The sequence below is a fragment of the Spinacia oleracea genome, chromosome 5 (assembly GCF_020520425.1).
Source record: "Spinacia oleracea cultivar Varoflay chromosome 5, BTI_SOV_V1, whole genome shotgun sequence".
NCBI classification, from domain to species: Eukaryota; Viridiplantae; Streptophyta; class Magnoliopsida; order Caryophyllales; family Amaranthaceae; genus Spinacia; species Spinacia oleracea.
Genome location: NC_079491.1, coordinates 9,561,920 through 9,587,831, shown reverse-complemented (window position 1 = coordinate 9,587,831; position 25,912 = coordinate 9,561,920). Strand labels below are relative to the sequence as shown.

General features: G+C 35.3%; 2 protein-coding genes and 1 long non-coding RNA gene across 4 annotated transcripts; 1 reads left to right on the top strand and 2 right to left on the bottom strand.

Annotated features, from left to right (window-relative positions):
* LOC130460915 (uncharacterized) lies at positions 1-2,296 on the top strand. The gene is made up of 3 exons (XR_008921143.1): positions 1-898; positions 1,311-1,373; positions 2,104-2,296. It is a non-coding gene; the product is annotated as an uncharacterized lncRNA (long non-coding RNA).
* A 6,716-nt stretch (positions 2,297-9,012) lies between these two features.
* On the bottom strand, positions 9,013-14,985 carry LOC110804929 (uncharacterized). The gene is made up of 2 exons (XM_022010530.2): positions 14,097-14,985; positions 9,013-9,881 (listed from the first exon to the last, which is right to left on the bottom strand). Exons 1-2 carry the CDS (start codon positions 14,696-14,698, stop codon positions 9,437-9,439), a joined length of 1,047 nt encoding a protein of 348 aa, XP_021866222.1. The 5' UTR covers positions 14,699-14,985; the 3' UTR covers positions 9,013-9,436.
* A 2,984-nt stretch (positions 14,986-17,969) lies between these two features.
* LOC110804932 (calcium-dependent protein kinase 10) lies at positions 17,970-24,410 on the bottom strand. 2 transcript variants are annotated; one of them, XM_022010533.2, is made up of 7 exons: positions 23,657-24,409; positions 22,213-22,356; positions 21,297-21,449; positions 20,067-20,182; positions 19,812-19,979; positions 19,032-19,262; positions 17,970-18,573 (listed from the first exon to the last, which is right to left on the bottom strand). In XM_022010533.2, the coding sequence occupies exons 1-7, from the start codon at positions 24,291-24,293 to the stop codon at positions 18,400-18,402; spliced, it is 1,623 nt and encodes a 540-aa protein (XP_021866225.2). In that variant the 5' UTR covers positions 24,294-24,409; the 3' UTR covers positions 17,970-18,399. The 2 variants fall into 2 exon arrangements, with proteins under 2 accessions (XP_021866225.2, XP_056684699.1); XM_056828721.1 differs by lacking the exon at positions 22,213-22,356 and having other exon boundaries at positions 23,657-24,410.
* Positions 24,411-25,912: the final 1,502 nt, after the last annotated feature.

Here is a 25,912-nt window from a genome sequence, read left to right as displayed (position 1 = left end):
TTATTTCAGTCTTTGTTCATTCCTTGGACCCCAAGGATTTCAACTTGTTCTTTACTCTACATGTATACAAAAGCATCCACAATTCCAGTTAGATTTCAATAAAAACAAAGTCCCCTTTCAAATTCCACCACCTCCCTTGTTGTGTTCCTGTTTCGGACCACCACTGCCTACCATCAACCACCACCATCAGTGGTTGTCGCCACCCTAAATCACCGGTCACCCCACCTGTCTTCATCGCCGGCAAGAAACCGACCCAAAACATCCACTCCATCTCCCCTGCTTTTCCCTCTTCGCACACCCCTGTTTCTTTCTCTTTTTCTCCTCCGGCGTACCACCAACGGTGCGACCACCACCCCTCAGCCACCTCCCTTGCTGATTGCGCTACTAACCTCGCCGGAAAACCACCGCAGCCACCCCCCCGAAACTACCACACCAACACACAAAAAAAATCCCTTGTTTTCCCCTGTTTCGCGCGACCACCCTCCCCCTCCCTTGTTGTTTCTCCGCCGCGGAACCACCCCACCACCACCGTCCACCCTCACCACCTTATTCACTGACCTCCGCCACCCACAATTCCCGACAAGCCGCCGCCCAGACCCAACCAAGAAGCACCCTATTTCCCTGTTTTTCTTTCGCACAACCGAGCCCATTTTTCCCCTTCTCTCGCCTGTATCACCGCCGCTCAGCCACCACCATCGGCGTCGCATCACCAGCGCTGCGCCTCCCAGCTATCGGCCCCTCTCCTCTCCTCTCCTCTCCTCCTCCCCTTCGTGCTCCATTGTTTCGCACTCCCTCCCCTTTTTGGTCGGCTTCCAGGAACCAGAAACCAAAATACGTTTTATTGTTTTAGCAAATCCAAAACAAAAGGGTTGGGCCCAATTTTAATATTTGGGTTTTGGTAAGCTCATTCCCTATTTCTATTTTCAGATTTATGAATTTACCTTTCATGTTTTTCTAAATAAATTTGATAAAGTATTTCAATATATATTTATATAAATAATTACTAATAAAATTGTTTATTATTTCAGGTAAGAAATTAAATATATTTAATTTTCGGTTTTACTAAAATTAAGTTACTAGCTTGAGTTAACAAAAAGGGAATTTAAGTAATTTTCATGTAAAACGATTTATGAATTATAAATTTATATTTTTGAAATTTCGATTAACAATAATATTTTCGTTAAATTTATGAAATTATAATTTTATTAAAGTTCGTTGTTTGAAAATTCTTTATAAACTTATTTATGAAATATTGGTTTTAGATTATTTATCGTTTTAAGTACTAATTCAATAATTTAATATTTTGAAAGAAATTGGACTCGGGGCTCAGGAAGAACGATCCATCAGACGGGAAGTAGAAAACTTCGGTTGAGGTAACGGCTAATGCTAGTACCGCAATCCCCTTATAAATGTATTATGAAATTATGACGTTATGATTGAATTTATGAATTAAATGTTTTGATGTGTTTTATGGATTGTGGGATGAAATATGATTTGATTGAATTGTTTCCTATAATATGATTTGATTGAGTTTTCTCATAAAATGATGTTTATGCAATGCTATGAAAGAATTGATATTTTATTGATCCCAGGATCAAAATGATGTTTTATGAGTTAAATGAGTTATGTTATTTCAACTGAAATACAAGCCAAGGCTTAGTAAAAATACATAAAACATGATAAATGAAAGTGAAAGACATAGTTTGTCTGGCGGTATATAAACTACCATCTTCCTATCTACCGGTCATGCATGCACCACGGACACCCGTCCACCCATGGATTACGAGCCCAGGCTCCCATGGTTTATGAGCCCAGGCCCAGGGCCCAGACCCATGTTACGATGATGAGCCCAGGCTCCTATGGGCCCAGGCCCAGTGGAGAATTCCTTCACGGTTCGTACTTGCCGACAACTAGCATGTTAATTAAGTTTATGAATGACGTTTTCATTAAAAAGTTTATGAATGAATTTATTATGATGTTTTATTAAACGTGTTACTGATTCTATTCTCCCTGTGTTATTAAATAAAATGAGTTGAAATGAATTTACGTTGCTAGGGTAGTCGTTACTGAGTCATCGGCTCACCGTTTTGTTTTCCGTTTTAGGTACTGCGGGGAACAATGGACACGAGTAGTGGCGAGGAACTTCACTTTATTAATATTCACCTAGTTCATGCTTAATGTTTTAATAGTTTAATTAAAGACTTTTAGTAATTTATGTACTTGTATTTTGGGAATATAAAGGATTATTATAATAATTTGGGTTTTGATAGCTTATGTTATGATAGTTGCCTTGTAATTTCCAAGAGGGAATTACGACAGGTAATGTCCCGACCAAGTTAGGTTAATTCCGCTGCTAATTATGCTTTAATAAGTGATTTAGAGGTCGGGGTGTTACAGAAACTAATTATGTTATATTCTTAACATTTGGAGGCTCTATTCCGTCGCTCACCTCGCAGACCCTCAAAACCGCCCCTTACCAAACACTCAGGTAAACTACTCTCGGATTTTAATTCCTCTTTCACTCTTTGTTCTGCATTCCCTGAGGTTATAGCCTAAACCAAACGGATTGGTTTTCCCTTAGCCATGCCCGGCTAAAGATCACTGCCATCTCACGGATTGGATTCGAACCAATCCGCTTCCTCTCTCCGGACCAATGCAAAATAAGAGCCAAACGATTGGGTTGCATTTCTGAGCCTATATCGGGTCGGCTTTGGGTTGTGGGGTAGAACAGTCCCGGTCTACGTAAAGTCTACTTATGATGTGTTAGGCTGGGCCGAATAATTTTTAAAAAAATACAGTCCAGGCACACCCCAAACTCACGTGCCCTCGTGCCGGGCCATTGTGCTTAAGCATAATTTTACCCAATTTAGCGTGTTGTATCATGTCAGGTCGTGTGTTGTCGTTCTTTTTCCAAAAAAATGTGACGTCCCCGTCCCAAGGCTTCGTGATCGTGACTAATTGTGCTTTTTCGTGGCCGTGTTTTTTTCGTGTCGGATCGTGCCCGGACTGACCAGACCTAGCACCATATTTACGTTTAAACAAGGGATACATATTTTGAGATAAGGAGGGAGAAGGATAAAAAAAAGTCTTTAACCTTTGTTTGAGATAGGTTAGTATATATATAATTAGGATAACTAAACTTACCATTCTACACTTACTACCTATCGTCTTCTCTCCCCTTTCCCTTCTTTTTCTTTAAGGGTAAAATTGTCTTTTCTAACATAACTCTTAATTCCCCTCCCGTTATAAAGTTATTACTAGTCTTGTATGCACGCCATGCATGTGAATATAAAGGGAAAAAATGCATTATTATATCTTAACCTAAAATAACATGAGACTTGATTTATAAAATGTCTACTAGCACTCCTTCTTAACGATCTATAAAGTTTATAAAATGGGTGAACATGCTATAGCGGCGGCAAGAAACCACGATAAGAAGCGAATATGACCAGGTTGTGACTCTGGAGGGCTACAGTCAAGGAGAAAGCGGTTACAAAAGGGGATTTGATAGATGATAGCAAATCGTAAGAATTAAGGTGAGAATAAAGGGATTACAAATTTAAGGGAGAGAAAATAAAGGGTTTACAAATTTAAGGGAGAGTGAATTAAGGGATTGGAAATTTAAGGATTCACACTTTAGATGGTTGAACATTATTCTAACTTTGTTGTTGACTTTTGATCAACTTGCAAATATCTTTCATACTAGATTAGATCCCATGCACGCACGGATTTTGTTCATTTTTTTCACAAAATATTTAATTGAATATCCCCTAAACTACTGCATAGTTATAACATTTTTAACATATTTATTTAAATTTATACATCTAATATGCATATTTAAAATGCTAATATGGTAATTTGACGAAAATATTGAGTGATAGATTTTCCATTATTAATATAGCGATTTGCCTAAAATATTACCAATTTCGAATAATTATTATTACGTCGTATCTTATTATTGCCATAATCTATACTAATATATTAAAAGGCGTTTGTAGGAAAGTATACAATGCCACGTGGCGCCCTCCTCTTTCAATTTGACACATGTAATTACGTGTCATCCAATATTATTCAAAAATTACAAATACAAGATTTAAACCCATGACTTGGTGATAAGAACCACTAATGACTTATCCACTTGGCTATGCAAATTTACGTGTTATATTTTGCAAACGATATAATAAAGTGATAGTAAAGAAAGAAAAATGATTTTAATAAAAATAAGAGTTAATTATGATTTTTTTTTTATTTTTTTTTACAGAAAAATAGGCATAGTTACAATTATTCAAGTGATGACTCGGCGTTCGGGGCATCGCCCGAGCCCAAAATCTAGTTTATAAACTAAATTTTGTTTCCATACATAAATAGTTTATAAAAAATGTAGAGAATAAAAATAAAATAAAACAGATACAAAGTACACTTTTTGGGAAAGTGATTTTTGGCGGGTAAAAATCGCACCAGGAATTGACACGTGTCATTCCTGATGTCTCTTTTAGTATATAGTAATAGATACTAAATAATGAAAGATTTTATTTCCTTATTTGCAACATGCCAACATGGCACTAAATAATTAGTTTTTAGAATTATTAAAATTTAGTTTTAAAAAAAAAAATTAATTTAGTTGAATTGTAAATTTACCAAGGGGTATTATACTTCATCCGTCCCATATTAGTTGTTACACTTTCTTTTTTCATCCGTCCCAGATTAATGGTCACACTTCTAAATTAGGAATGACCCCACAATTATTATGTTGTCTCTCTCTTCCCACGAATTTTTTTTTGTCATCACAATCTCTCTCATTCAATTAAGAAAATACCCCACTAACTCCTATCATATCTACTTTTTCAATAAAATAACAATTGATAACCAAACAACCACGAGGAAGTCCAAATACATGCCAGGCATGTATTTGCAAAAACATGCCAACTCCAAATAAAAAGGTAAATCTAAATGGTAAATATTTTTGGGGGAAAATATAAAACGGTATTGTACACTTGTAAAATGGGGTGCTGACTTGGCATTGCTGACTTGGCAATTCATTAGAAAAATGGTATTGGTATTACAAAAATGGTACTAAACTTTTTCTAAATGAAATTCATTTTCCTTAAATGGTACTCGTCGTGTACTAAATTTTATAAAGTGGTATTAATATCACAAAAATGGTGCTAAATATTTTAAAATGGTATTCATATTACAAAATTGACAGTAACGGGATCCAAGTTGGCAAACGGGGTTGACTATTCAACAATTTCAAAATGGCTGGGAAATTACAAACAAGCCCATGGCATGTATTTCATAATACATGCTTGGCTGCGATTTTGACGCCCTCAACAACCACTTATCACTTAAAATTTTGTGCAAAGATAAGTATAACAACTAATCTGAGACGGAGAGAGTAGTCTATTCTATAGGAGAACACCAAAATACCATTTTACTAAAATAACCTCATGAATCTCTTATCCTCATCCCCTAAACAAACACTAGATATCTTTTATATACACTCCCTACCTATTTATTCCACTAAACAAACGGCCCCGTATAATTATACATATTAACGAGCTTACTTAATCGAGCAATTCATTTTCCATGTTCGTTTATTAAGTTTAGGCTAGACATAGTAAATCTAACTCGTATCCAATTACTTGATTTTGACCTAAATAAACTCTAATAAAGACTACTATGTAGTAAAGTAACTAGATTTTGATGTGATCTAAACCTACATATATAAGTAACCGAACTCGAAAATCAATTTTAGATAAACACTATTTAGTAATAGATACATTTATGATACGACATAAAATGACCCTAGGTGTACTAAATTACCTGTCACTTTATTTCACTTATCTAAACTTATCCAAATTAACATAGTTATAAATTATATTTGAGTAAGATATATCCCTCATATTTCCTAAATTAATCTCATTTTTCCTAAATATGTAAAAATAAGATAAATAGAACAACGCCTAAATCATCCATTAATGTTTAATAATGTCTACGTGCATCCTAATTGTACACCATAGTAAGTTCACAAAAGAAAATAGCATTTGTCATCTAAATGAGTAGGTCCATATTTTGAAATAGGTTGTTAATAAAGTGTACATAAGCCACATAATAGTAACCTTTTTATCCTTTTCAAAATTTCCTTCTACTTTAAATTCTATTTATTATGCATGAAAAGTTTATTACTCAAGTCTAAATGATAAGAGGGGTTGTTAATATTGCGCCTATACTTGTCAAAAAAATAAAAAAAAAAAAAAAATATTGCGCCTATTAAGTCGTATTCAAATCGGATTGTCTTTGGTTGTATCTTTGTATTAGATGATAAATTGCCGTGATCTCCTAGCTCTCTTTGAGAGAACCCAACAATTTGCATAACATACATATTCTCTGTCCAATCGTCTGTAACAATTACGTAGACATCTAATTTGAAAATAACATAAGACGTCGATCACATTTAATAGTGTTAGGAACTTTTAATACTTTTCATTTATTTGCATCTATTTCCTATCTTAAGATATGCCACATACCTAAGCTAATTAGAAAACGAATTTTCAAAAACTTCTTATTTTTCTTTATCCGCTCTTGTAATGTTCTTTTGATGATGGAAGTCCTTGATAGATCCACCTAATTAACGGAGAAACATTCTTATTTGTTCATGTTAACCCTTTTAAATTCTTGGACAGAAATGACAATTGCGTAGTTTCAACCCAATAGAACAGTTCTTTTTACCGAGTAATGAAGAAAAATGAAAAGGGGAAAAAAAACTTTAAAATCAATACCAAAAAGTCTCTTGTAAAAAAAAAGTACCAAAAAGCCTTGGGCCTTGCATGTTCCACAAAGCGAGCCCTTTCCCCCTTTCTTTATACTTCACTTCGGAAAATTCAGGGGAGATTAAAAGTTTAAAACTTAGACCTTTTCAAATACTTATAATTCATGCATAATCATTAATCATTATATTCATTTCAATTCACCAAAAAAAAAGCATTGTACTAAAATAGAAAGGTGGGAAGTAAAGTGTGAATTTAATTAGAACCTTAGATAGTCCCAAAAAAAAAAACCCTTAGATAGTTAGATGTACATATAATGATTAATTACCACAAACTTTGAGTTAGCACGGACTTGTAACATTCCTGTTACATATAAACCTAAACACAATATGGTGGTTAGAGAACCTAGATCAAACGAATGAATGTCAGCTACCTAGTTTAGTTGGTAAAATTGATCTTGAAATTGGTTATAAAAAAATGAGATCAAATCTCGTCTATATCACTACTCTTGTAACTGTTGTGAGGTATCAAATGAAGTTAGTTACAAGCAACTGATGCTAAGGAATTTTTTTTTTTTCAAAACTACGTAGTAAAATTTAAGTTAAATGTAGTAAAATTTAAGTTAAATATACACTCGATGATCAATTATTTACTCATAGCTAGCTTTTGTTCTTATTCCAAAAACGTTTCTTGGTCTCAAATTCTCAACTCTCAAGCAGTTAAAGATAGCTCAACCTAACACAATTAATTGACTTGGAGAGTGCTATATAACATAGATTAGATGCTCTCAAATTCTAACAAAACCAACCAATTTGACCAGTACCATTATTCTTCTCTATGATATCTTCAGCCTTTACCTGTACTGAAGAATTTATCACCAAATCCGATCTTGAATAAATTTGCAGGAGTTAGTAGAAGAATTAATCAATATGAAGTACATATTACAATTATATTCAAAATTTTAGGGGTGCTGAAACTAAAAATACATTACATAACTTTCTGCTAGGAGGGCCCGTCCTAGGCATATAGAAATACGCCACTGAATCCGATAGATATCCACATACACCCATCCATGTGTTCCTGTGCATATTCACTATATATTCGATTAAGTCAAGACATACTTTGTACTATACTACTATGTACCTATCATAATCCGGTTGTCTGTCTTAAGTTTCAAAAGCTCGCTCTTAAAATTCCAAATAAAATTCCTAATATTAACAAAATTCCATCTATCAAAAGACATGTGATTTGGATTTAGTCAAAAGATTAGAAATCCAGTCATTTCATATAGTTTCTTTACTTAGAAAAGCAGTAATCACAAATCACAATGTTACACATTTTTCTCACATCACATTAATTAGTTTACTAGTCATGCATTAGAAAGTAACGTTTATTCTGGATAACTCACGCTAATTTTGTGGTTGGTAAGAGATTCCAGGAGTGTGACATCAGGCCAGGAAATTAAGATTAATGACGTCATTTAAAATAAATTCTCGACGTGCTACATACGTGACACGAAGTATATATGAGGGTGTCAAATACTTGTCATAGTAGATTTTTAGGCAACCATATTTTACTTTTTATATCATTGCAAAAAATAAAAAATAAAATAACATAGTTAGAAACCAAAAGCATGTGGATTCACATTTGGAAAATTCATTACGTACCAAACGTGACAATCTTAAAAATATGTTTAAAGGAATTTTATACAATCGGTTATACAGTATAATCGAGGCTATTTTTGTACTTCATTTGGAAGAGTTTATGCATGATAATCTATTTTTGTACTTCATTTGGAATAGTTTATGCATGATTTAATCGGTTGTATATAATCTTAATAATCTTATTACTCTGGGCCAGCCCGATGCACATAGCGATCCAACAGGGGAAAAAAAAAAACAGTCCGAATAGACATGAAAAAAGCACGGACCTACACAAGGACAAAGTTGTGGGCTAGGGCTGGGCTCGGGCCGTAATTTTTTAGGAAAAAAACGACAAGACACAACCAACGCACTAAATCAAATACTCCGTAGCATTAACTTTATGCACAGCCCGACCTAACATGAGGGTTTATGCTGTGCCAGACGCCTTTTTGAAAATATTGACATGGTCTAGCCCGACAAAAGACAAGTGGGCTCGATATGGGCTGGATCCATTTAGGCCCAAGAAACATGCGCTTGACACAAAGCACGGCCCGACCTACATAGTACACACTACGTATATCTTTAGGTATGAGTAATGCAAGTAAGCACAAAAGTGTTGGTAATATCCAAAGCCAATGACAATCACAAGCACCCTTGATTATTTCCAGTTTCCTTGTAACAAAACCTGGGAATAGAATTTCCTTTTTCGGGCTTGAACAGAATACAAAAAGAAACCAGTATTGCAAGCAGCAATGCACAAAATTTGCTGTCAAAAAAAAATCTAAAATGTTCCAATTAGACTATCTTTTCATCCCATTCTTTTCCAGGAGAAAACACTACCAACATAAATACTGAGGCTTCTGATGAAAATAATACTACTACGTTCTCGTACTCGTACTTACCTAATAATAATCTACTCTCCTGAGTGGAAAACTCGCAACCTTCAATTACTTTCATGCTTGCTAGTATTCACAATTTTGCATCTGTTCTGTATTTACACATGACAGCAATGGAAAATGATTCCTTTCACAAGCTTCCACCCAAAACTCTTCGTAAATCAGCCTTCTGTTCTTCGGCGAGCCTTGATGGGTACTTGACATCAAATTTAACTCTCAGATTGCCTTTCTTATTTGGCTCTTTTGAGATTGGCATCCCTTGATTAGATATAACGACCTCATCGCCAGGTTTTATGATATCATTTAAAGGGATAGCGAGACTCCTTCCGTCTAGGGATGTCAGTTCAAGGGTCTTTCCAGTGAGGGCTTCTAGAAGAGTTATCTCCTGATCAACCACCAAATCATTACCGTCTCTTTTATAGAGAGGATGAGGTTTCTCATCTACCACAAATATAAGGTCTGATGGAATGACACCAGGCCCTTGGTTACCTTTCTCAGGGAAAGTGATCTTAGTGCCCTTCTTCCAACCCGGTTTTATGTCAATTGTCAGTATCTCCTCCACAGTTCGGACCGCTCTGCGACAAAAAAAAAAAAAAAACCAGAAAATGTAAACCAAATATTATCTTGAAAAGAAGGGCATATTGTGCATGCCAAAGTGTACTCTTTTATCTCTTTTTTTTTTCTTTGGAGAAATAAAAACGTAATACTATTCTGTAATATGTGTGAGTTGCGTCACAAACACAAGCTACATTACACATGAACTCAGATAGTTGATGCATACAAACAAATGAATACACTTGGTTGGGGGATGGAGAAAGAAAACAAGCAAAAGTAGGTGGAGTTACAATGGATGTTTCACTATAACCCGATTACTGAGAAATGCAATTGAGCAAGAAAGTTCAGGATTCTGCCTCAGATAGCCAACATCTACACTCTTTTTCTGGGGGCGGTCTAACCCTCTAAGTACTACCTAGTCTTAAACTCTACCAAACCACCAGCACCTACAACTGCTGCAGGTCTCAGTAAGTCAGCCAGCATTAACCCAGATATACAGAAAAATCTACACGTAGTTGCCACATATCAACATAATGACATTACAGAGAACGGTGGGATAAGATAGAGCCAGAGTCTGTCATGTGTAAGTAACTTTAAGTCTGTCGTAACCAAGAAGCTATTCCCATTAAACCCCCAATTCAAAACACAGACTTGCTAGCTGAGTAAGAAGTGCTGACTGATATCATCAAACAACTACCACATTTTTCCTCACCATTGAATATAACCAAAAACTAAGTCAAAATTAATTTTTTCTTCCTCCAAGAGGGGTTATAGGCAGGGCATGTCTTTCTGGTCCCAAGGGCAAGATGTCCCTCTTTACCACTAGCAAACAGCTGTCACAGAAACCTTAATGCTAAAACTGCCTTAAAAATTAAAACCTGACCATAAACATCTGGAACAATTTGCATTACCACATAGTTCATTGTCGTTGATACCAAAAAAAAAATTACAGCAGATTATAAACGTTCACAGCCACTGTTCTGATTAAAATCAACTGCCACCATTCTGCATCCGTCATTTTTACTCTATTTCATTAGAATTAGAAACAAATATGGGCGCATAGAGCCATAGAAAAAAGAGAAAATCATTAGTCAGAAGGATCAATGTAAAGTAGATACAAGTGAGAACCACACAAGGATGACGATACCAGTTCCAGTGTGCTACGTTAGTTGACTCCACCGAGAGGGAAAATATGTAAAAGAGTGTTATGGTGAGACATTGCAGCTGGAACATTGCTTAAAGGTTGTGAAAGGGAATGGTAATCAGCACAATGGTGGCAGAAAGCAAAGGCCCAAGAGACCCATAAAAAAGCAAAACAAAGTGGAGTAGGTGACGTGTATGAGTGAGAAGGGAGACAACACATCGGAGGATGTAAAGAGGATAATGCAACAGTTGCATATGGATTGAAGCGAAATCGAAGAGATAGGATATAAGAAGCTTAAAACTGTAATACAAATATTATTAGGTCAAAGAACAATGCCATTCTATTTTCTGGCGTAAAATTAAAAAAATATCGTAATCTAAACCAGATATAATGTGATAGGAGCACTATCTAAACTCCCCCTCCACCCAACCAAGAAATGAAGAGTTTAATACAACACAAGCGACGGCTATGTCCCCGTCCCCCAGCCTGTTAAGCTAAAAAGAAGTAAAAATATTTGATTGCAAAATGAAAAGCCAAATGTTGAAACGGCACGCAGCTCCTATAGCTAATATTTAAGCGCTTACAAAACAAATACAATAGAAATTAGAGTCTAGACTCAAAGTTAGTAAAACACCTCTAACATTCACTTCAACAGGTTAAGATGCATCGAGAAATTTTCTCATCCCATCTAGTCATTTACTTGAGAAGGAGGGGTGATATAAACCGTAGTGCAAAAGAACAATGATATGCATCTTAAACTACCAATCTGTATTCCTTGTGTTTTCCAAGCAGAGCTTAGTGATATTAAGTTACCCAATTTACCATCCACCTCCTTGTTACAAATGACAATCTATTTCGCATGCTAGGCCATTTGGAATATGGTTTACCGCAATAGAAATCCACAAACGAATCAATAAACATTTAACAGCATAAATTCCTGTAGCAGCCAGCTGTTGATCCACAAACGGAAAGGAAAGGGGGAATCATTAAACATTTAACCACATCTCCAATATGCTTTACGTCTCAATTCTAGCACCTCAAGTTTTGAATGTTACCTAGAATGTACTTCTTAGTTCCTAGTAACAAACTTTTTTTTTCCATTATTAAGGCTAGGTGCTAATCACCTGAGGTCCCCTTAATCCATTTGAAGTTATAAGACTTTATTTTGTACATAATAGCCCTTATCTTATTTGAGCTTATGACTTATTTTGAGAGTGATTTTATTTGAACTTATTAGACCTTAATTGTTAAGAAGAAAACAGCAGTACTATATACATATTGATGCACATTTTATGAACCACCAATTAGCTCAAGGTTTTGAATTTTGTTCAATTTTGGCAATTTAGGGTACTTCATGTTGACAAAATCTTATCGATGTGGTGCATGTGTCATTGAAAGCGGTCTTATCAATGACTTAACCCATAATATACAAATACACAACGAAGGAAATATCCATGAGAAACTGTTTTTGGTGCAATATCTAATTGGAGGTCTATCACTTCCAATTTGACAAATTGCAACAATAGCTGCAAGATGATTTAAGGACATTCCTTGAAACATACCAAAGTTTCTAATCACTAAAATACGTACCAAAAAGGATAGAAATAATACTCCAATAGTAATAGTACTACACTTCTTCCAAAAATATTGTGTTTTCCCATGCTATCAAGTTCAAAATGTAACTCCAAACAATGTTGAAATAACTCCTTGAGCTATTTTACCTCAAAAAACAGGATCAAAAGAACCAATCACTTATTTATGCAAGACTGCGAAAGTGCGAATTCCAAGTAAGGATCTAAGATTCCTATCATTACTTTTCAAACAATTTGATACCTATGCCAACACATATAGTAGAACATATGACATAGCAAAAAGATTATCAACCAGAGACTAACTATTCTTCAAATACATGTTTTTTATTATCAATCCAGCACTAGGTGTCCTTCAACTACATATGTCCTACATTGCCACCATAGAACGCTGCAAGTCCTTGACAAACTCTCCATTGACAAAACATAAAAAGTAAATATATCATGATCTTCAGTAAAAGTATGCATAAATCTATAACAATAACAACCCCGTACCAACCAACCATAAATGTCCTGATTTGTAATGATACAGCTCATACTCTTTCTTAACTCATACTCTTTCTTAAAATATAGAAGATCAATAACCTATTAGCCTATCACCAAGATAATCCAATGCTCAGATTTCCCACTATGGATTGTAAATTCATCCTCGGATCTCCATTCAACCATAATTAACCTAAGGTAAGCTTTAATAATCTATTGTCTACTTCAGCTATTCCTAGCAATAACACGTCCCACATGCCACCATAAGGTCCATAATTCCAATTTCATCCACATAACTTCAGCTTCAACCACCACAAAGACCACCATAAACCACAAGAAGAATAAAAAACGCTTCATATTGTAGATTTATTTATCTATCATATTTCTCATAGGCACACAACCTGATACCACCATAACCATCTTAATATCATGCTCATTCTTACATTCAATTAGAACTAAAAAATTTATAACAAGCATAACTCTTAGGTCAATATTTGGCTTCAGCCTAGAAGGTTCAGTTTTGTCTCAACTCTCTTCTAATTGAATCATAGAAAGCACTCACCAACAATATCTCGTGTTTCACCAAAAATGCAACTAACACTAAACAGACAATAACGCGGTGAGTTAACAAGTTAACAAACACTAATACAATGAGCCACTACTGCGCGTTCAACTCTCACAATACTCTTTCCTATGCTTTGGTATCCATTCTTATATGCTATGTTGCTCTTGCACACAAACAAACACTAAAACATGCTAGAATGTTCACTACACAGTTTCGTTATTTCCTTGCTTGGAGCTCTCCCAAATTAGCAAAAAACACCCTTGGGTTAGAATAGAAATTGTGAAATGCCTAATTATCTGATTGATCAAACTAATGCTCATAAAAAATAAAGAATCACACATAACAGCAAAAACAAAATAAGTTTTATAATCAGCAAAATTGATCAAAATGGGAGATAAAATCCACACACAAAGAAACAAAAAAAATCATAAATTTAAGGAACAATATTACATACCCAGTAGCATCAGCTACAGTCCTGGAAATCTTCATCTTCTTCTTAGCACCCTTATACAAATCCTCTAAACTACAAGGCAAACTATTCTCCACTGGAGGCCCTTTCCTCTGCACCTGTGGGCCCGCCCCTTCTCCACCACCGCCGCCATTCGACGTCCGAAAATACCCATCTCTATACGATCTCCCTCTACTAGTAGCTCTACCACCACCCCCGCCTTCCCCAAACAATTCCGCATAAATATCATCCGCGTCTCTGGGATTAAACCGAAATGACGAGAAATTAGGGTTAGGGTTTCCACTATGATGATTGCGCTGACGGTGGTGCGAGGCCGAAGCGCCACCATGAGAGGCGGAAGGCGGAGGAGGGAATTGCCCTGATTTGAGAACTTCTTCGCCGTAAAGATCGTAGATCTGACGTTTCTGAGGATCGCTGAGAACATCGTACGCTTCAGAAATCTGCTTGAATTTAGCTTCAGCTTCACGCTTGTTGTTAGGGTTCTTATCTGGGTGCCATGTCATTGCTAATCGACGATATGATTTCCGGAGGTCATCTTCGCTTGCATTTCGATTCACTTTCAGAATGTTGTAGTAATCTACCCCCATTTCCTGCGGAATTCTTTTGATTGCTGATTAAGTAATTGATTGATTATCTAGGTTGAATTTCTGGGAAATGCATGAATCCAAAATTAGGGATTTTTTTATTAGGGATTTTGAATGTTTGTGATATTACCGTTGGGAAGGGGGAGACGTGTAGATGTGTAAGTGGAGGAGAAGAGGGGGGAGGAGAGAGAAAGTTCAGAGTTTGTTAATGGTGGTGGATTATATGGAAGAAGATGACACAACGTGTGGAGATGGGCCCTACAGGAGATACGGTCGTTGAGAGAGAATTTTCAGTACAACGATTTTCAATTGCCCAAATTCTTATATGAGACTGTCCTCACCGATGGTGAGATCAGTTTACACTTGCGAATTTAGGTATGTTACTTCTATAGTTTAGATAGGTTACTTTTTTTTATATAATTATAGAGGAGGTATTTTTTTAGTTTACGTATGTTACTTCTATTGTTTATATATGTTACTTTTTTTATACGGAGTAGTTTTAGGGGAGATACCTTCTTAGTTTAGGTATGTTACTTCTATAATTTAGACATGTTACTTCTTTTTTTTAATTTTAGAGGAAGTACTTTTTTTAGTTTAGGTATGTTACTTCTATATTTTATACATGTTACTTTTTTTATACGGAGTAGTTTTAGGGGAGATACCTTCTTAGTTTAGGTATGTTACTTCTATAGTTTACACATGTTACTTTTTTTTAAAATAATTTTAGAGGAGGTATTTTTTTTAGTTTAGGTATGTTACTTCTATAGTTTAGACATGTTACTTTTTTTTTTATACGGGGTAGTTTTAGGGGAGGTACCTTTTTAGTTTAGGTATGTTACTTCTATAGTTTAGACATGTTACTTTTTTTTATACGGATTAGTTTTAGGGGAGGTACCTTTTTAGTTCATGTATTACTTCTATAGTTTAGACATGTTACTTTTTTTTATACGGATTAGTTTTAGGGGAGTTACCTTTTTAGTTTATGTATTACTTCTATAGTTTAGACATGTTACTTTTTTTTATAATTTTAAATGAGGTACATTTTTAGTTTAGGTATGTTACTTTTATAGTTTAGACATGTTATTTTATTTATACGGAATAGTTTTAGGGGAGGTACATTTTTAGTTTAGGTATGTTACAGTGTTACTTCTATAGTTTAGACATGTTACTTTTTTTTTTTTTTTTATAATTTTAGAGGAGGTACTTTTTTAGTTTAGGTATGTTACTTCTATAGTTTAGATCTGTTACCTTTTTTTTTTCTAGTTTTAGGGGAGGCACGCTATTGATTTCGCGCTCGTCACACCATCAAGTTGATGGTGTGACTGGTCTCACAGGAGACGTGCTGTTTCACTTGACACGCCAAAACTGAACCGTATTCGATTATCCTACTCAAATTACTCGGCCGTAGCGTTAAATCCTAACTTATTATTTTTAACCAACGATCCTCGTGTTTACCTCACCCATTTTCATCCCTCGTTTTTAACCAACTATCCTCGTATTTACCTCACCCATTTTCATCCCTCGTTTTTAACCAACTATCCTCGTGTTTAACTCACCCATTTTCATCCCTCGTCTCTACATCAAATTTCGACACCCACTCAACTACGGCCAACTCTAGCAACATCGAGCGACATCACTCGGGCACTCTGGTGAGTTTTTGAAAAAAGACATTCATATCTAGAATTTTGAGAATTGAGCTTTCGCCTTTTGCTAGATTCGCACATGTTAAATTAGGGCAAACACTTAAGACACAAAGGTATCACATGATGCAATGATCACCAAGTTTTTGCTAAGACTTTCGCATTTTAAGTATCTACAATGGCATAGAGTTTTTCCGTTTGAGCTCCTGTCATGGTAGGAGTTCAAACAACATAAAATTGTTGTTTTTGCCGGACAAAAAATAAAAACTACTTGTTGTGATAATGTCGAGATCCCGCCGGATATGTAAGCAATTTGACCCATTTGTTCTCTTCTAGAGAGGTTAGTCCAACTTGTTGTGGTGGGCGCTATAATTTTGACAAGAAAGCTAAGCCGTCTAGGAACATTGGTGGTCAACGTAGGAGTGGTTGCCGGAATTTTGGTCGCTGGAGTGGTCGTTGGAACATTGTGCTACCGAAATTGAGTGGTGATGGGATTTGTTGAAGTTGGAAGCCAAGTAAAAGGTGAAAGTAAAAATGGTGAAAGAGGAATTAAATATAAGGGGTAGTTGAGACGCACTCGTAAAATAACATTAAACGGAGTTTAACAATCCCCAAATTATGGAGTATAATCTAAACAGATTTTGACTCGAAACGACCAAATTATCCTGACACTTATTTTGTCCAGTGTGGGGTAATGACTGGGGGTGAGCACAACAGGGTACCCTGTCAAAATTCCAGGAATCGGAACCTGTTGCACTGAAAATGAGAATCGAAACTAGAACTTAATCTACTTCAGGGTACCCTGTCATTTTAAAATTTTAAATATTTTATTGAAAAAAATTCTACTTTATGATGTGGCTTTGATTGTTCTATAGTTTGACCTGTCATTATATTTATATTTTCTAAAAAATTAGCTTAGTTTATTTTATATTTTAGGCATATGAAGCATTTTTATATGGACCATTTCCCTTATTTTGGGTGCTTCATATTAGAATTTGTGTGTGTATGATACACAACAAATTCCGCAAAAATGAGAATCGAAACTTGTTACAACAAGTTCCCAATTTTATAAACCGAAACCTGCACAACAAGTTCCGATTCCAATTCATGGTACCCTAACTTTGTGTTCACTCTTAGTAATGATTATTGTAAACAACAAATTTCGCGGTAGAAACGAGTAAATATTATTGTACACACCAAATTGCATATCACTAAATTAAAATCAAATGATTGAATTATTAATTATACCAGATTGCAAATTGGACTGCACTAAGTACTTGATATTGGACTTGCTCGAAAACTATATCAGCCCAAATCACCACTCACAAAAGCCCAAAAAACCATTTAACCACCTTCGGGCCTTAGTTTATCCACTAGGCCCGAATAACCCATCAAAAATCTAAAAATGAGCCCAGTTGGGCGGACTGCACCGGCCCTCGGCGTATACTCCATAGTCCATAGTAACACTGTCATAGGTACGTACGTCAAAAAATATATTAAAAAAACTATAAATCAAGAATAAATGCGGTTTTCATAATCCGTATATATTTATCGTTGAAGTATTAGATTCTATTTGCAATAGTATCTAAAAAAAAAGGCCCAGAGGGAGAAATATTTTCATCCAAAAAGAATAATTAAAAAAAAACTTCAACTCCTATTAATTTGGAACAAAGTAATACAAGAAATTCCCAATGATTGATAATACATGTTACATGTTGAAAAAGAACTTGAAAATCTATACAGAAAGAAGTATGGAATACCAATTGGACACCCAAAAAAATAAAGAAAGGAAAGAAGACATATACAAATTACAAACCCAACCTCATCGAAGCTTCAAAGGCCAACACTATATCATTGAAGCAACCCAACCTCAGCGATGCTGACATACAATCCGAGCGTCCGAGACAAAATTTCGTCGATTTTATGGTACAATACTATGTAGGTGAATGAAGTACAACTGCTTTGTTATGCTTTTGGTGCATTTAGAGATCAATTGAGGTTAAGGAGAAGTGCCAAAACAAAAACAAAAGGCAACCCAAAAACTTTTTTCGGTCCTCTATTGTATTACACTACAACAGCTTCACCAGTCATACCATCATGAAGTTGTAGTGAACCATCTTTCATTAAGTTTAGACTCAAGCTCTTGAATCTCTCTCTCGAGTACTGCCTAGACGCCTTCCTCCAATCAGTCCCGGCTTTCATCATTGCTACGAATTCTTCGTAACTAATCCGACCATCCTAGGAAGAAAAAAACACAGAATTCGTCAGAAAAATGAACTACTACTGATAGTAGTGAAGATGTCAGAAAATGAACTACTGAATATATCAGAAAATGAACTAATGATAGTACTGAATATGTCAGAAAATGAACTACTGAATATGTCAGAAAATGAACTACTGATAGTACTGAATATGTCAGAAAATGAACTACTGAATATGTCAGAAAATGAACTACTGAATATGTCAGAAAATGAACTACTGAATATGTCGGAAAATGAACTACTGAATATGTCAGAAAATGAACTACTGATAGTACTGAATATGCCAGAAAATGAACTACTGAATATGTCAGAAAATGAACTACTGATAGTATTGAATATGTCAGGAAATGAACTACTGAAGATGTCAGAAAATGAACTAATAAAATGGATATTGATAATCAGAGAGGGAGGCCGGGGCAAGGGAGAGAAAGAAACCTTGTCGGTATCAACTTCACGCATGATCTCAGTTAGAACATCAGCATCAGTTTCAGCTGATTCGTCAGATAAGGCATCTCGGAGCTCATCTAGATCGATGTAACCACTTCCATCTTTGTCAAAGTACATGAATGCTCGGTGGAAGTGTTCATCGTTCTCCATTTTCTGCAAGTGTATAGTCACTGCCACAAACTCCCCGTAGTCCAAGTAACCATTCCCATCAGCATCAGCCTGAACACAAAATTTTGTAACATATCAGCAATCAACCAAAGAGAGAAGAGTAATTTTTTGCTTAAATTTTTTGTGTGTTTACTACATTACTCGGACTCTTCATTTAACCTAAAGTACACCTGCTCGTTCCCTGCCATGAACCAGACATTTTGTTGATTAAGCAAGACTGTAAAGTACTATAGGAGACCATAATATTACAATGTCAAGCAGATTTCATAATCATAACATACACTAAAGAGTTAGATTATAAAGGAAGGAAAACACATGGAAACCTTACATTACAATGCTATGTCAAAAGGTAAACAAAAACGATGTAAGGCTTTATTATATGTTCCCTCCACCTTATTTTATTGCTTATTACTCCGTACTTATTCTTGTTAAAAATCAGATCAGATAAGAAAAAATCAGACCAAACCAGAAACATCCAGACCAGACTATACCATAAACTAGAAAAATCAAACGAAGAACAATATACGCTTTTCAAGATATGGTAAGTTGGTAACCATGACATAGAAGCTTATCAGCTAAAACATGTTCATGAAAGCTTACCACTTCCATGAGGAGTTTTATCTCTGGCTCGCCAAGTTGAGAACCGACCTTTTTAAGACCGGTCCTCAATTCTTCGTATGTTACTTTTCCATCACGGTCAGTATCCATCAATATGAACATATCTCTAATAATCTCTACCTCTTCAACTGTTAAGTGTTCAGCAATGACCTACATATAACATTCAACTCGATAAAATTAGATTATAATACAAAAATGCTTAAAATGTACGTAGTACAAAGTATAAGAAATGTTTACCCTTAGTGCCCTCTTCTTAAATCTATTCATCCCAGCAAACTGCTTTAGCCTTGTCCTAACAATATCTCCCAATGGGACATTTGAAGCTTTTTTTGCGTTCTGTAACCAAGGGTGTTCTGCAAATAGATAAAAGATGCAAGTTAGCTTGAATTCAAACCAAACTATCAAAAACACAAAGGAAAGGACATAGAAGGAGAAACATCATTTTTGCTAGTCAATCTTCAAGCAATTCCAAGCTAACCTAATTACTATCATACATAGAGCCCGGGATGGGCATGGGTCTAGGACCCGCCCCATAATTTAGGGTCTGTGTCCAATTTTGTTAAACCCATTGGATCTGGGGCGGATCTGGTCCATTTGTTAACAAATGGGTCTGGGTCAGGGTCAAATATTTTTAGACCCACGCCCAGTCCATATCTGACCTATGGACACATTCAATTAATAAAATAACAAAATATATTAGGCTCCGTTCTATTGGACTAATTTTGACTGAACTTATATTATCTGAACTTAACTGGAATTAACTGAAATTATCTGAACTTATTTTATCTGAAAAAACTTATTTTGTCTGAAATAATTTTATTTGTGTGAGAAAATGTCTGAAAAAAACTTATTTTTGCTGAACTTATATTATCTGAACTAAACTGAACTTATCTTAACTTATTTTGTCTGAAATAATTCAAAATAAGTCGAACAGAACATAGCCTTAAATTTAACTTATTTTTGGGCATATTTTTTACATTAGATTGTATGGGAATTAATATACATTAACTTTTGATATTTTATACACGAATGTAATTGTAAATGATGGTCTAACTAATGTCCTTTAAAAAAAATTAGAGACAAAAAAAAGTTAAAATGAATAAAATATCAAGACTCATTTTGGACCCATCTTAGACCCAAGACCCGCCATACCCATTGGATTTGGGTAAGGGTTTGAATTTTTCAAAACCAGTGAATTTGGGGGCGGGTCTGGATCCACGTAAAAAATATGGATATGGGTCTAGGTCTCATTGGACCCGCCCCAGACTCGCCCCATAACCATCCCATGATAGAGGAGTAGAGGACTAGCTAGTTACTAGTCAGTCCAACTTTGTAGGTCTGCGCTTGAGTCACTCCAAGCATTTCGCAGCTGATGGGGGCTCGACCTAGTGACCTCACCAACTTGTGTTGGTTAAGTTGCGACTTCAATGATAACAATGAGCAAGCAGCAAAAACAAAAAGACTCACCAAGAACTTGTTGAGCAGTCAATCGCTTTTTAGGGTCAGGATCCAACATCTGTTTAACAAGACTCTTGGCACTATCAGATATTTGAGGCCATGGCTCCCTCTTAAAATCAAGCACTCCTCGCAATATCGCTAATGCAACACCTTGCTCGGTCTCTGCAATCGAAAACAGAATAAGGCTATACGATTAACTTCTATGGTTGAATCCATGCTCTACTTATAAGTAACTTATACAATGGCGCATCCTATAATGCCATCAAAACTATTACTCCGTATAATTTCTCAATCTCCACAACAAGTCTATCCTACACTAATTATAAATATAAGATATTAATTCTACTACAACAACAATATTACAACAATTTGTGCATTGCATTATATAAATTCTAGTCTTACTTTAAATCATGTTTACGTTGATGACTACCCACTCCAGTACGACAATATCTATGTGGGTATGGCCTTGGGGGGTTCGAACATGTGACCTAAGCCATCAGTCTTAACAACTAGGTCAAGACTTCATTGTACAACAAAAGCTATTTGACCATTTAGAAAAGCAACATATAATCTTGTACCGTGAATGCCTTCCCTTTAGCAGATGAATATGGATTTGCATGTACATGATTCTAAAGTTCTTTAAAATAAAATCATACTACGTATGTTAAGTAACGCCTAACAATTTACTAACTTGTCAGACCGGGTGTCATGTAACTCAACTCCTAAGTCCTAACTATTACTCCGTAAGTACTATGTGTTAGACGATCTGAAAGTAGATGAGCTAAAATAAGCTATCAGCAAACCAAAAGAAATTCAATTATCCCAAAATAAGCACTTTATATTTACAAATTCCAGCAAAAAAGTAAGTGAGCAAAAAGAGTAAATGATGGGAATAGGTGGGGAAGCAATAAAGAAAATATACTACCTGCCCAAAAAGGAGGAACACCGCAAAGAAGAATGTAAAGAATAACACCCGCACTCCAAACATCCACTTCTTGCCCATAATTCCTCCTTAACACCTCTGGTGCCATGTAATATGGGCTCCCCACTATTTCTGTAAACCTTTCTCCTGTTTTTTTTAATTATCCAAAAAATCAAATTAATCAACATAATTAATTAAGAATTAGTCACATTTCATTTGAAAATTTCCACTATTCTAGTCAAAATACTTGTTCAAATTATATAATTGTACTAAGATTTGAATAATCTACGCGATTAGACTGAATTAGGGAATAATTAGACTTGCTACCAATTAGGAAAATTGACCCGGGATCCGAATTTATGAAAATATAATAGTGCAAGTGTTACATTGTAACGTCGATGTCATGTTATAGTGTTTCATTTCGTAGTAGATGAATGAGAACATGAGATGGTTTCTAGACTACCTTTACTCTGTGTTTTATGTTGAACTTGAAGGATAAGATCAAATAAGATCCGACATGTATCACAACACAAAGTAAATAAGCTAAGGCTATGTTCTTTTTGTATGGTTGATTTTCCTGGTTTCTAATCTGGTCAGATCTGATCTAATTAAAATTTTCTGATCTGATATGGCTTAATCTAAATGTTTATGCGAGTGTTTTTTGTGATTTGGTCTAACTTTAACAAAAAATATATAATAATAATAATACTCCCTCCGTTCCGGAATACTTGACCGGTTTTCCTTATCGGGCCGTCCCTTAATACTTGACCTGTTTCTAAAAATGGAAATATTCTAACAATATTATATTATTTCTCACTCCACCCCTATTAATCCACCTACCCCCTACTCCATACAAAAAATAATTAAAAATCACTCTCCCCCAACCCCACCTTTTAACCCACCTCCCACTAACTACATTAAAATAATTTCCCACTATCAACTACTACCTATTAAATTAAATAAGTCAATTCAAATCCCTTAAACTCTGTGCCGGTCAAACCGGGTCGAGTATTCCGGGACGGAGGGAGTAATGAGTTGAAGAGAACATGACCTAAACCCTAAATTTAACAAAAACAAATGAAATGGTTCCTAGTGATCTTTAGGGCTTTTCTAATTCATCTAATCACACCATTTACCAAATTCCCCTAATAACACTCGAAATACCTCTTTAAAAACACTTAAACAGCCTAATGAAGTTCTAATAAAAAGTTTTGAAGTCCTAAAATTACTTCTCTCACTCCCATTTATGTAACATAACTTACACAAGTGTAATCATTTTAAATAAAAGTATAGACATGTTCATATCCGAAATTGATCAGTCTCATACAGCCTTACGCACATGATTACTTGACCAACACTACTCACTTTTGTGAGGTTGATGACGTCAACATATTACCATAGACTTCCTCGTATCTTAAGAAACAATCAAAGCAAAGAGAACACTTACCAGGACGAAAGAAAACAGAGAGGCCAAAATCAATCGCTTTAAGAGGAGAATTCTCCTTCTTATTAGCAAACAAGAAATTCTCCGGTTTCAAATCTCTATGCATAACACCATTATCATGACACATCTTCACCACTTCCGCCACCGTCTTCGCCACCGTAGCCGCCGCTCTTTCTGAATAATGTCCACGCGCCACTATCCTATCAAAAAGCTCACCACCCTCACACAACTCCATCACCAAATGAACCGCCTCATTATCTTCGTAAACCGCCTTTAGCCGGACTATATTAGGGTGAACCGGAAGTGTAGACATGATTGCCACCTCTCTCCTTACATCTTCTACGTCAATAGCGGTTCGAAGCTTCCTTTTTGAAATCGATTTAACGGCGAGCCGGTCTTTCGTTTCCCGGTCCGTACATAAGTACGTAATTCCGAATTCACCCCGGCCTAGTTCACGGCCTATTACGTATTTGTCGCTGATTCGTGGTCCGACGGCGGGGATTATGTCTTTTAAGACACGAACCGGGGCGGGTTGGGGTTGGTTTATGGAGTATGGGTTGGGTCGGGTTTTTTTCTTTTTGGTTTGTGGGTTTTTTTTAGGGAGTTCTTCCGGTCTGATACAAGCGTTGCAGTTTCCCATTTTTGGTTTGAGAGGAGGAGAGAGAAAATTAGGTGAGAAGAGAGAAAAGTGAAGAAGAAGAAGAAGAAGAAAAAGGGGTCAGTTGAGAAAAATGGTGTTCTTCAAAAAACAACGAAAGTTGGTGAATTTATTTTTTTATACTCCTATATACCAAAATATAAATTGAAAAGTTAGATTAATTAGTAGGTGTTACTTATCATATGAAGAAGGGGTGTTAGGATACTAATCACACTATTAAGTACTTTCCTTATGGCTCATTTTATCACTATCCGTTTTTAATTTTTGGTGTTGGTTTTAAAAGTTATATACTTCTATGATTTATCTTGAATATCAGGTTGCGTTCTATTCACCTGATTTTCACTCATTTTTTCTGAATTTATCTTATCTGAACTTATCTGAACTTATTAGAACTTATCAAAACTTATTTTAGTTATAAATTGTACTTGGTCAACCCTTATTTTTCCTGAACTTATCTTATCTGAACTTAACTGAACTTATTTTTCCTGAAATAAGTGAAAATAAGGTGAACATAACATGGCCTAAATATTGAATCATAAACTAAAATATGGTCATAACTATAATAATCATGTTGATTTTGGAAACTGTCAACTTCTAGTGTTTTCATATTTTGAATTTTAGTTTAAAGAAAAAGATTATCGGAAACAAAAAACGATATCGAACGATCCCTTGGCTATCTGAGTTCAGATGCGAGGTTTCAGTCTGGTAGGATTATTCTACGAAATACTTACTTATCGAGTTCCGGGGAAGATATAAGATCAATACACCCTTCGTAACATAATTCGTATTTTCACTAACTTTTAGAAAAATATAAGTTCAAACAAGTTACGCCCGGTTATTGGAGAAATAAAAACTCCATTCTCTCTCTATTGGAGAGCTTTTTTACCCATTTATTGGGTTATCTGTACCCATTTATTGGGTTTTATCTCTCTTTGTGAGAGTTTGGGACCATGTTTTTAATTTCGCAGGAAAAATTGATTTATTAATGAAGATTTGTGCGGGGTTACAACAGATGTCATTCTTACGTCTACAATCAATTGAATCAGATTTAATTTAATACCAAAGCTACAACAGATCGAAAGACCCCCTTGTTGAAGTTTGTATCAAACAGCGATGTGAAAGAGGGTATTCATCATTGTCAGATCTCATCTACAACGATCATGGTTTTGTCGGATTAGAATTTTGTTTGATCCAAATTGTTTTGTACTTCCTCCGTCTTTTAATACTCGCAAAGTTTGGACTTTTGCCACTATTCATATAATCTACTTTGACTATTTGTAGTGTTTTTTGTATAATATAAAACATAGTCATGTGGGATCTTGTTAGATTCGTCTCAATGTGTATTTTCAAAATATTAACTTTTTATAATTTTTGCATAAAGAGAATTTAAGATATAAATTATCAAAATTGTGCATTGGCATGCATGAAACTAACAAACGTTGCGAGTATTAAAAGACGGAGGAAGTATTTGTTAGTTTTGATTTTAAATGTAGATGTCGTGTGATTATTTTATCAATGAACTAATTTTTACCTTCAAAAAAAAAGTTACGCCCGATTATATTTACCTTGTTTCTATTTTTTCAGGGAAAATAAGTTAAGAT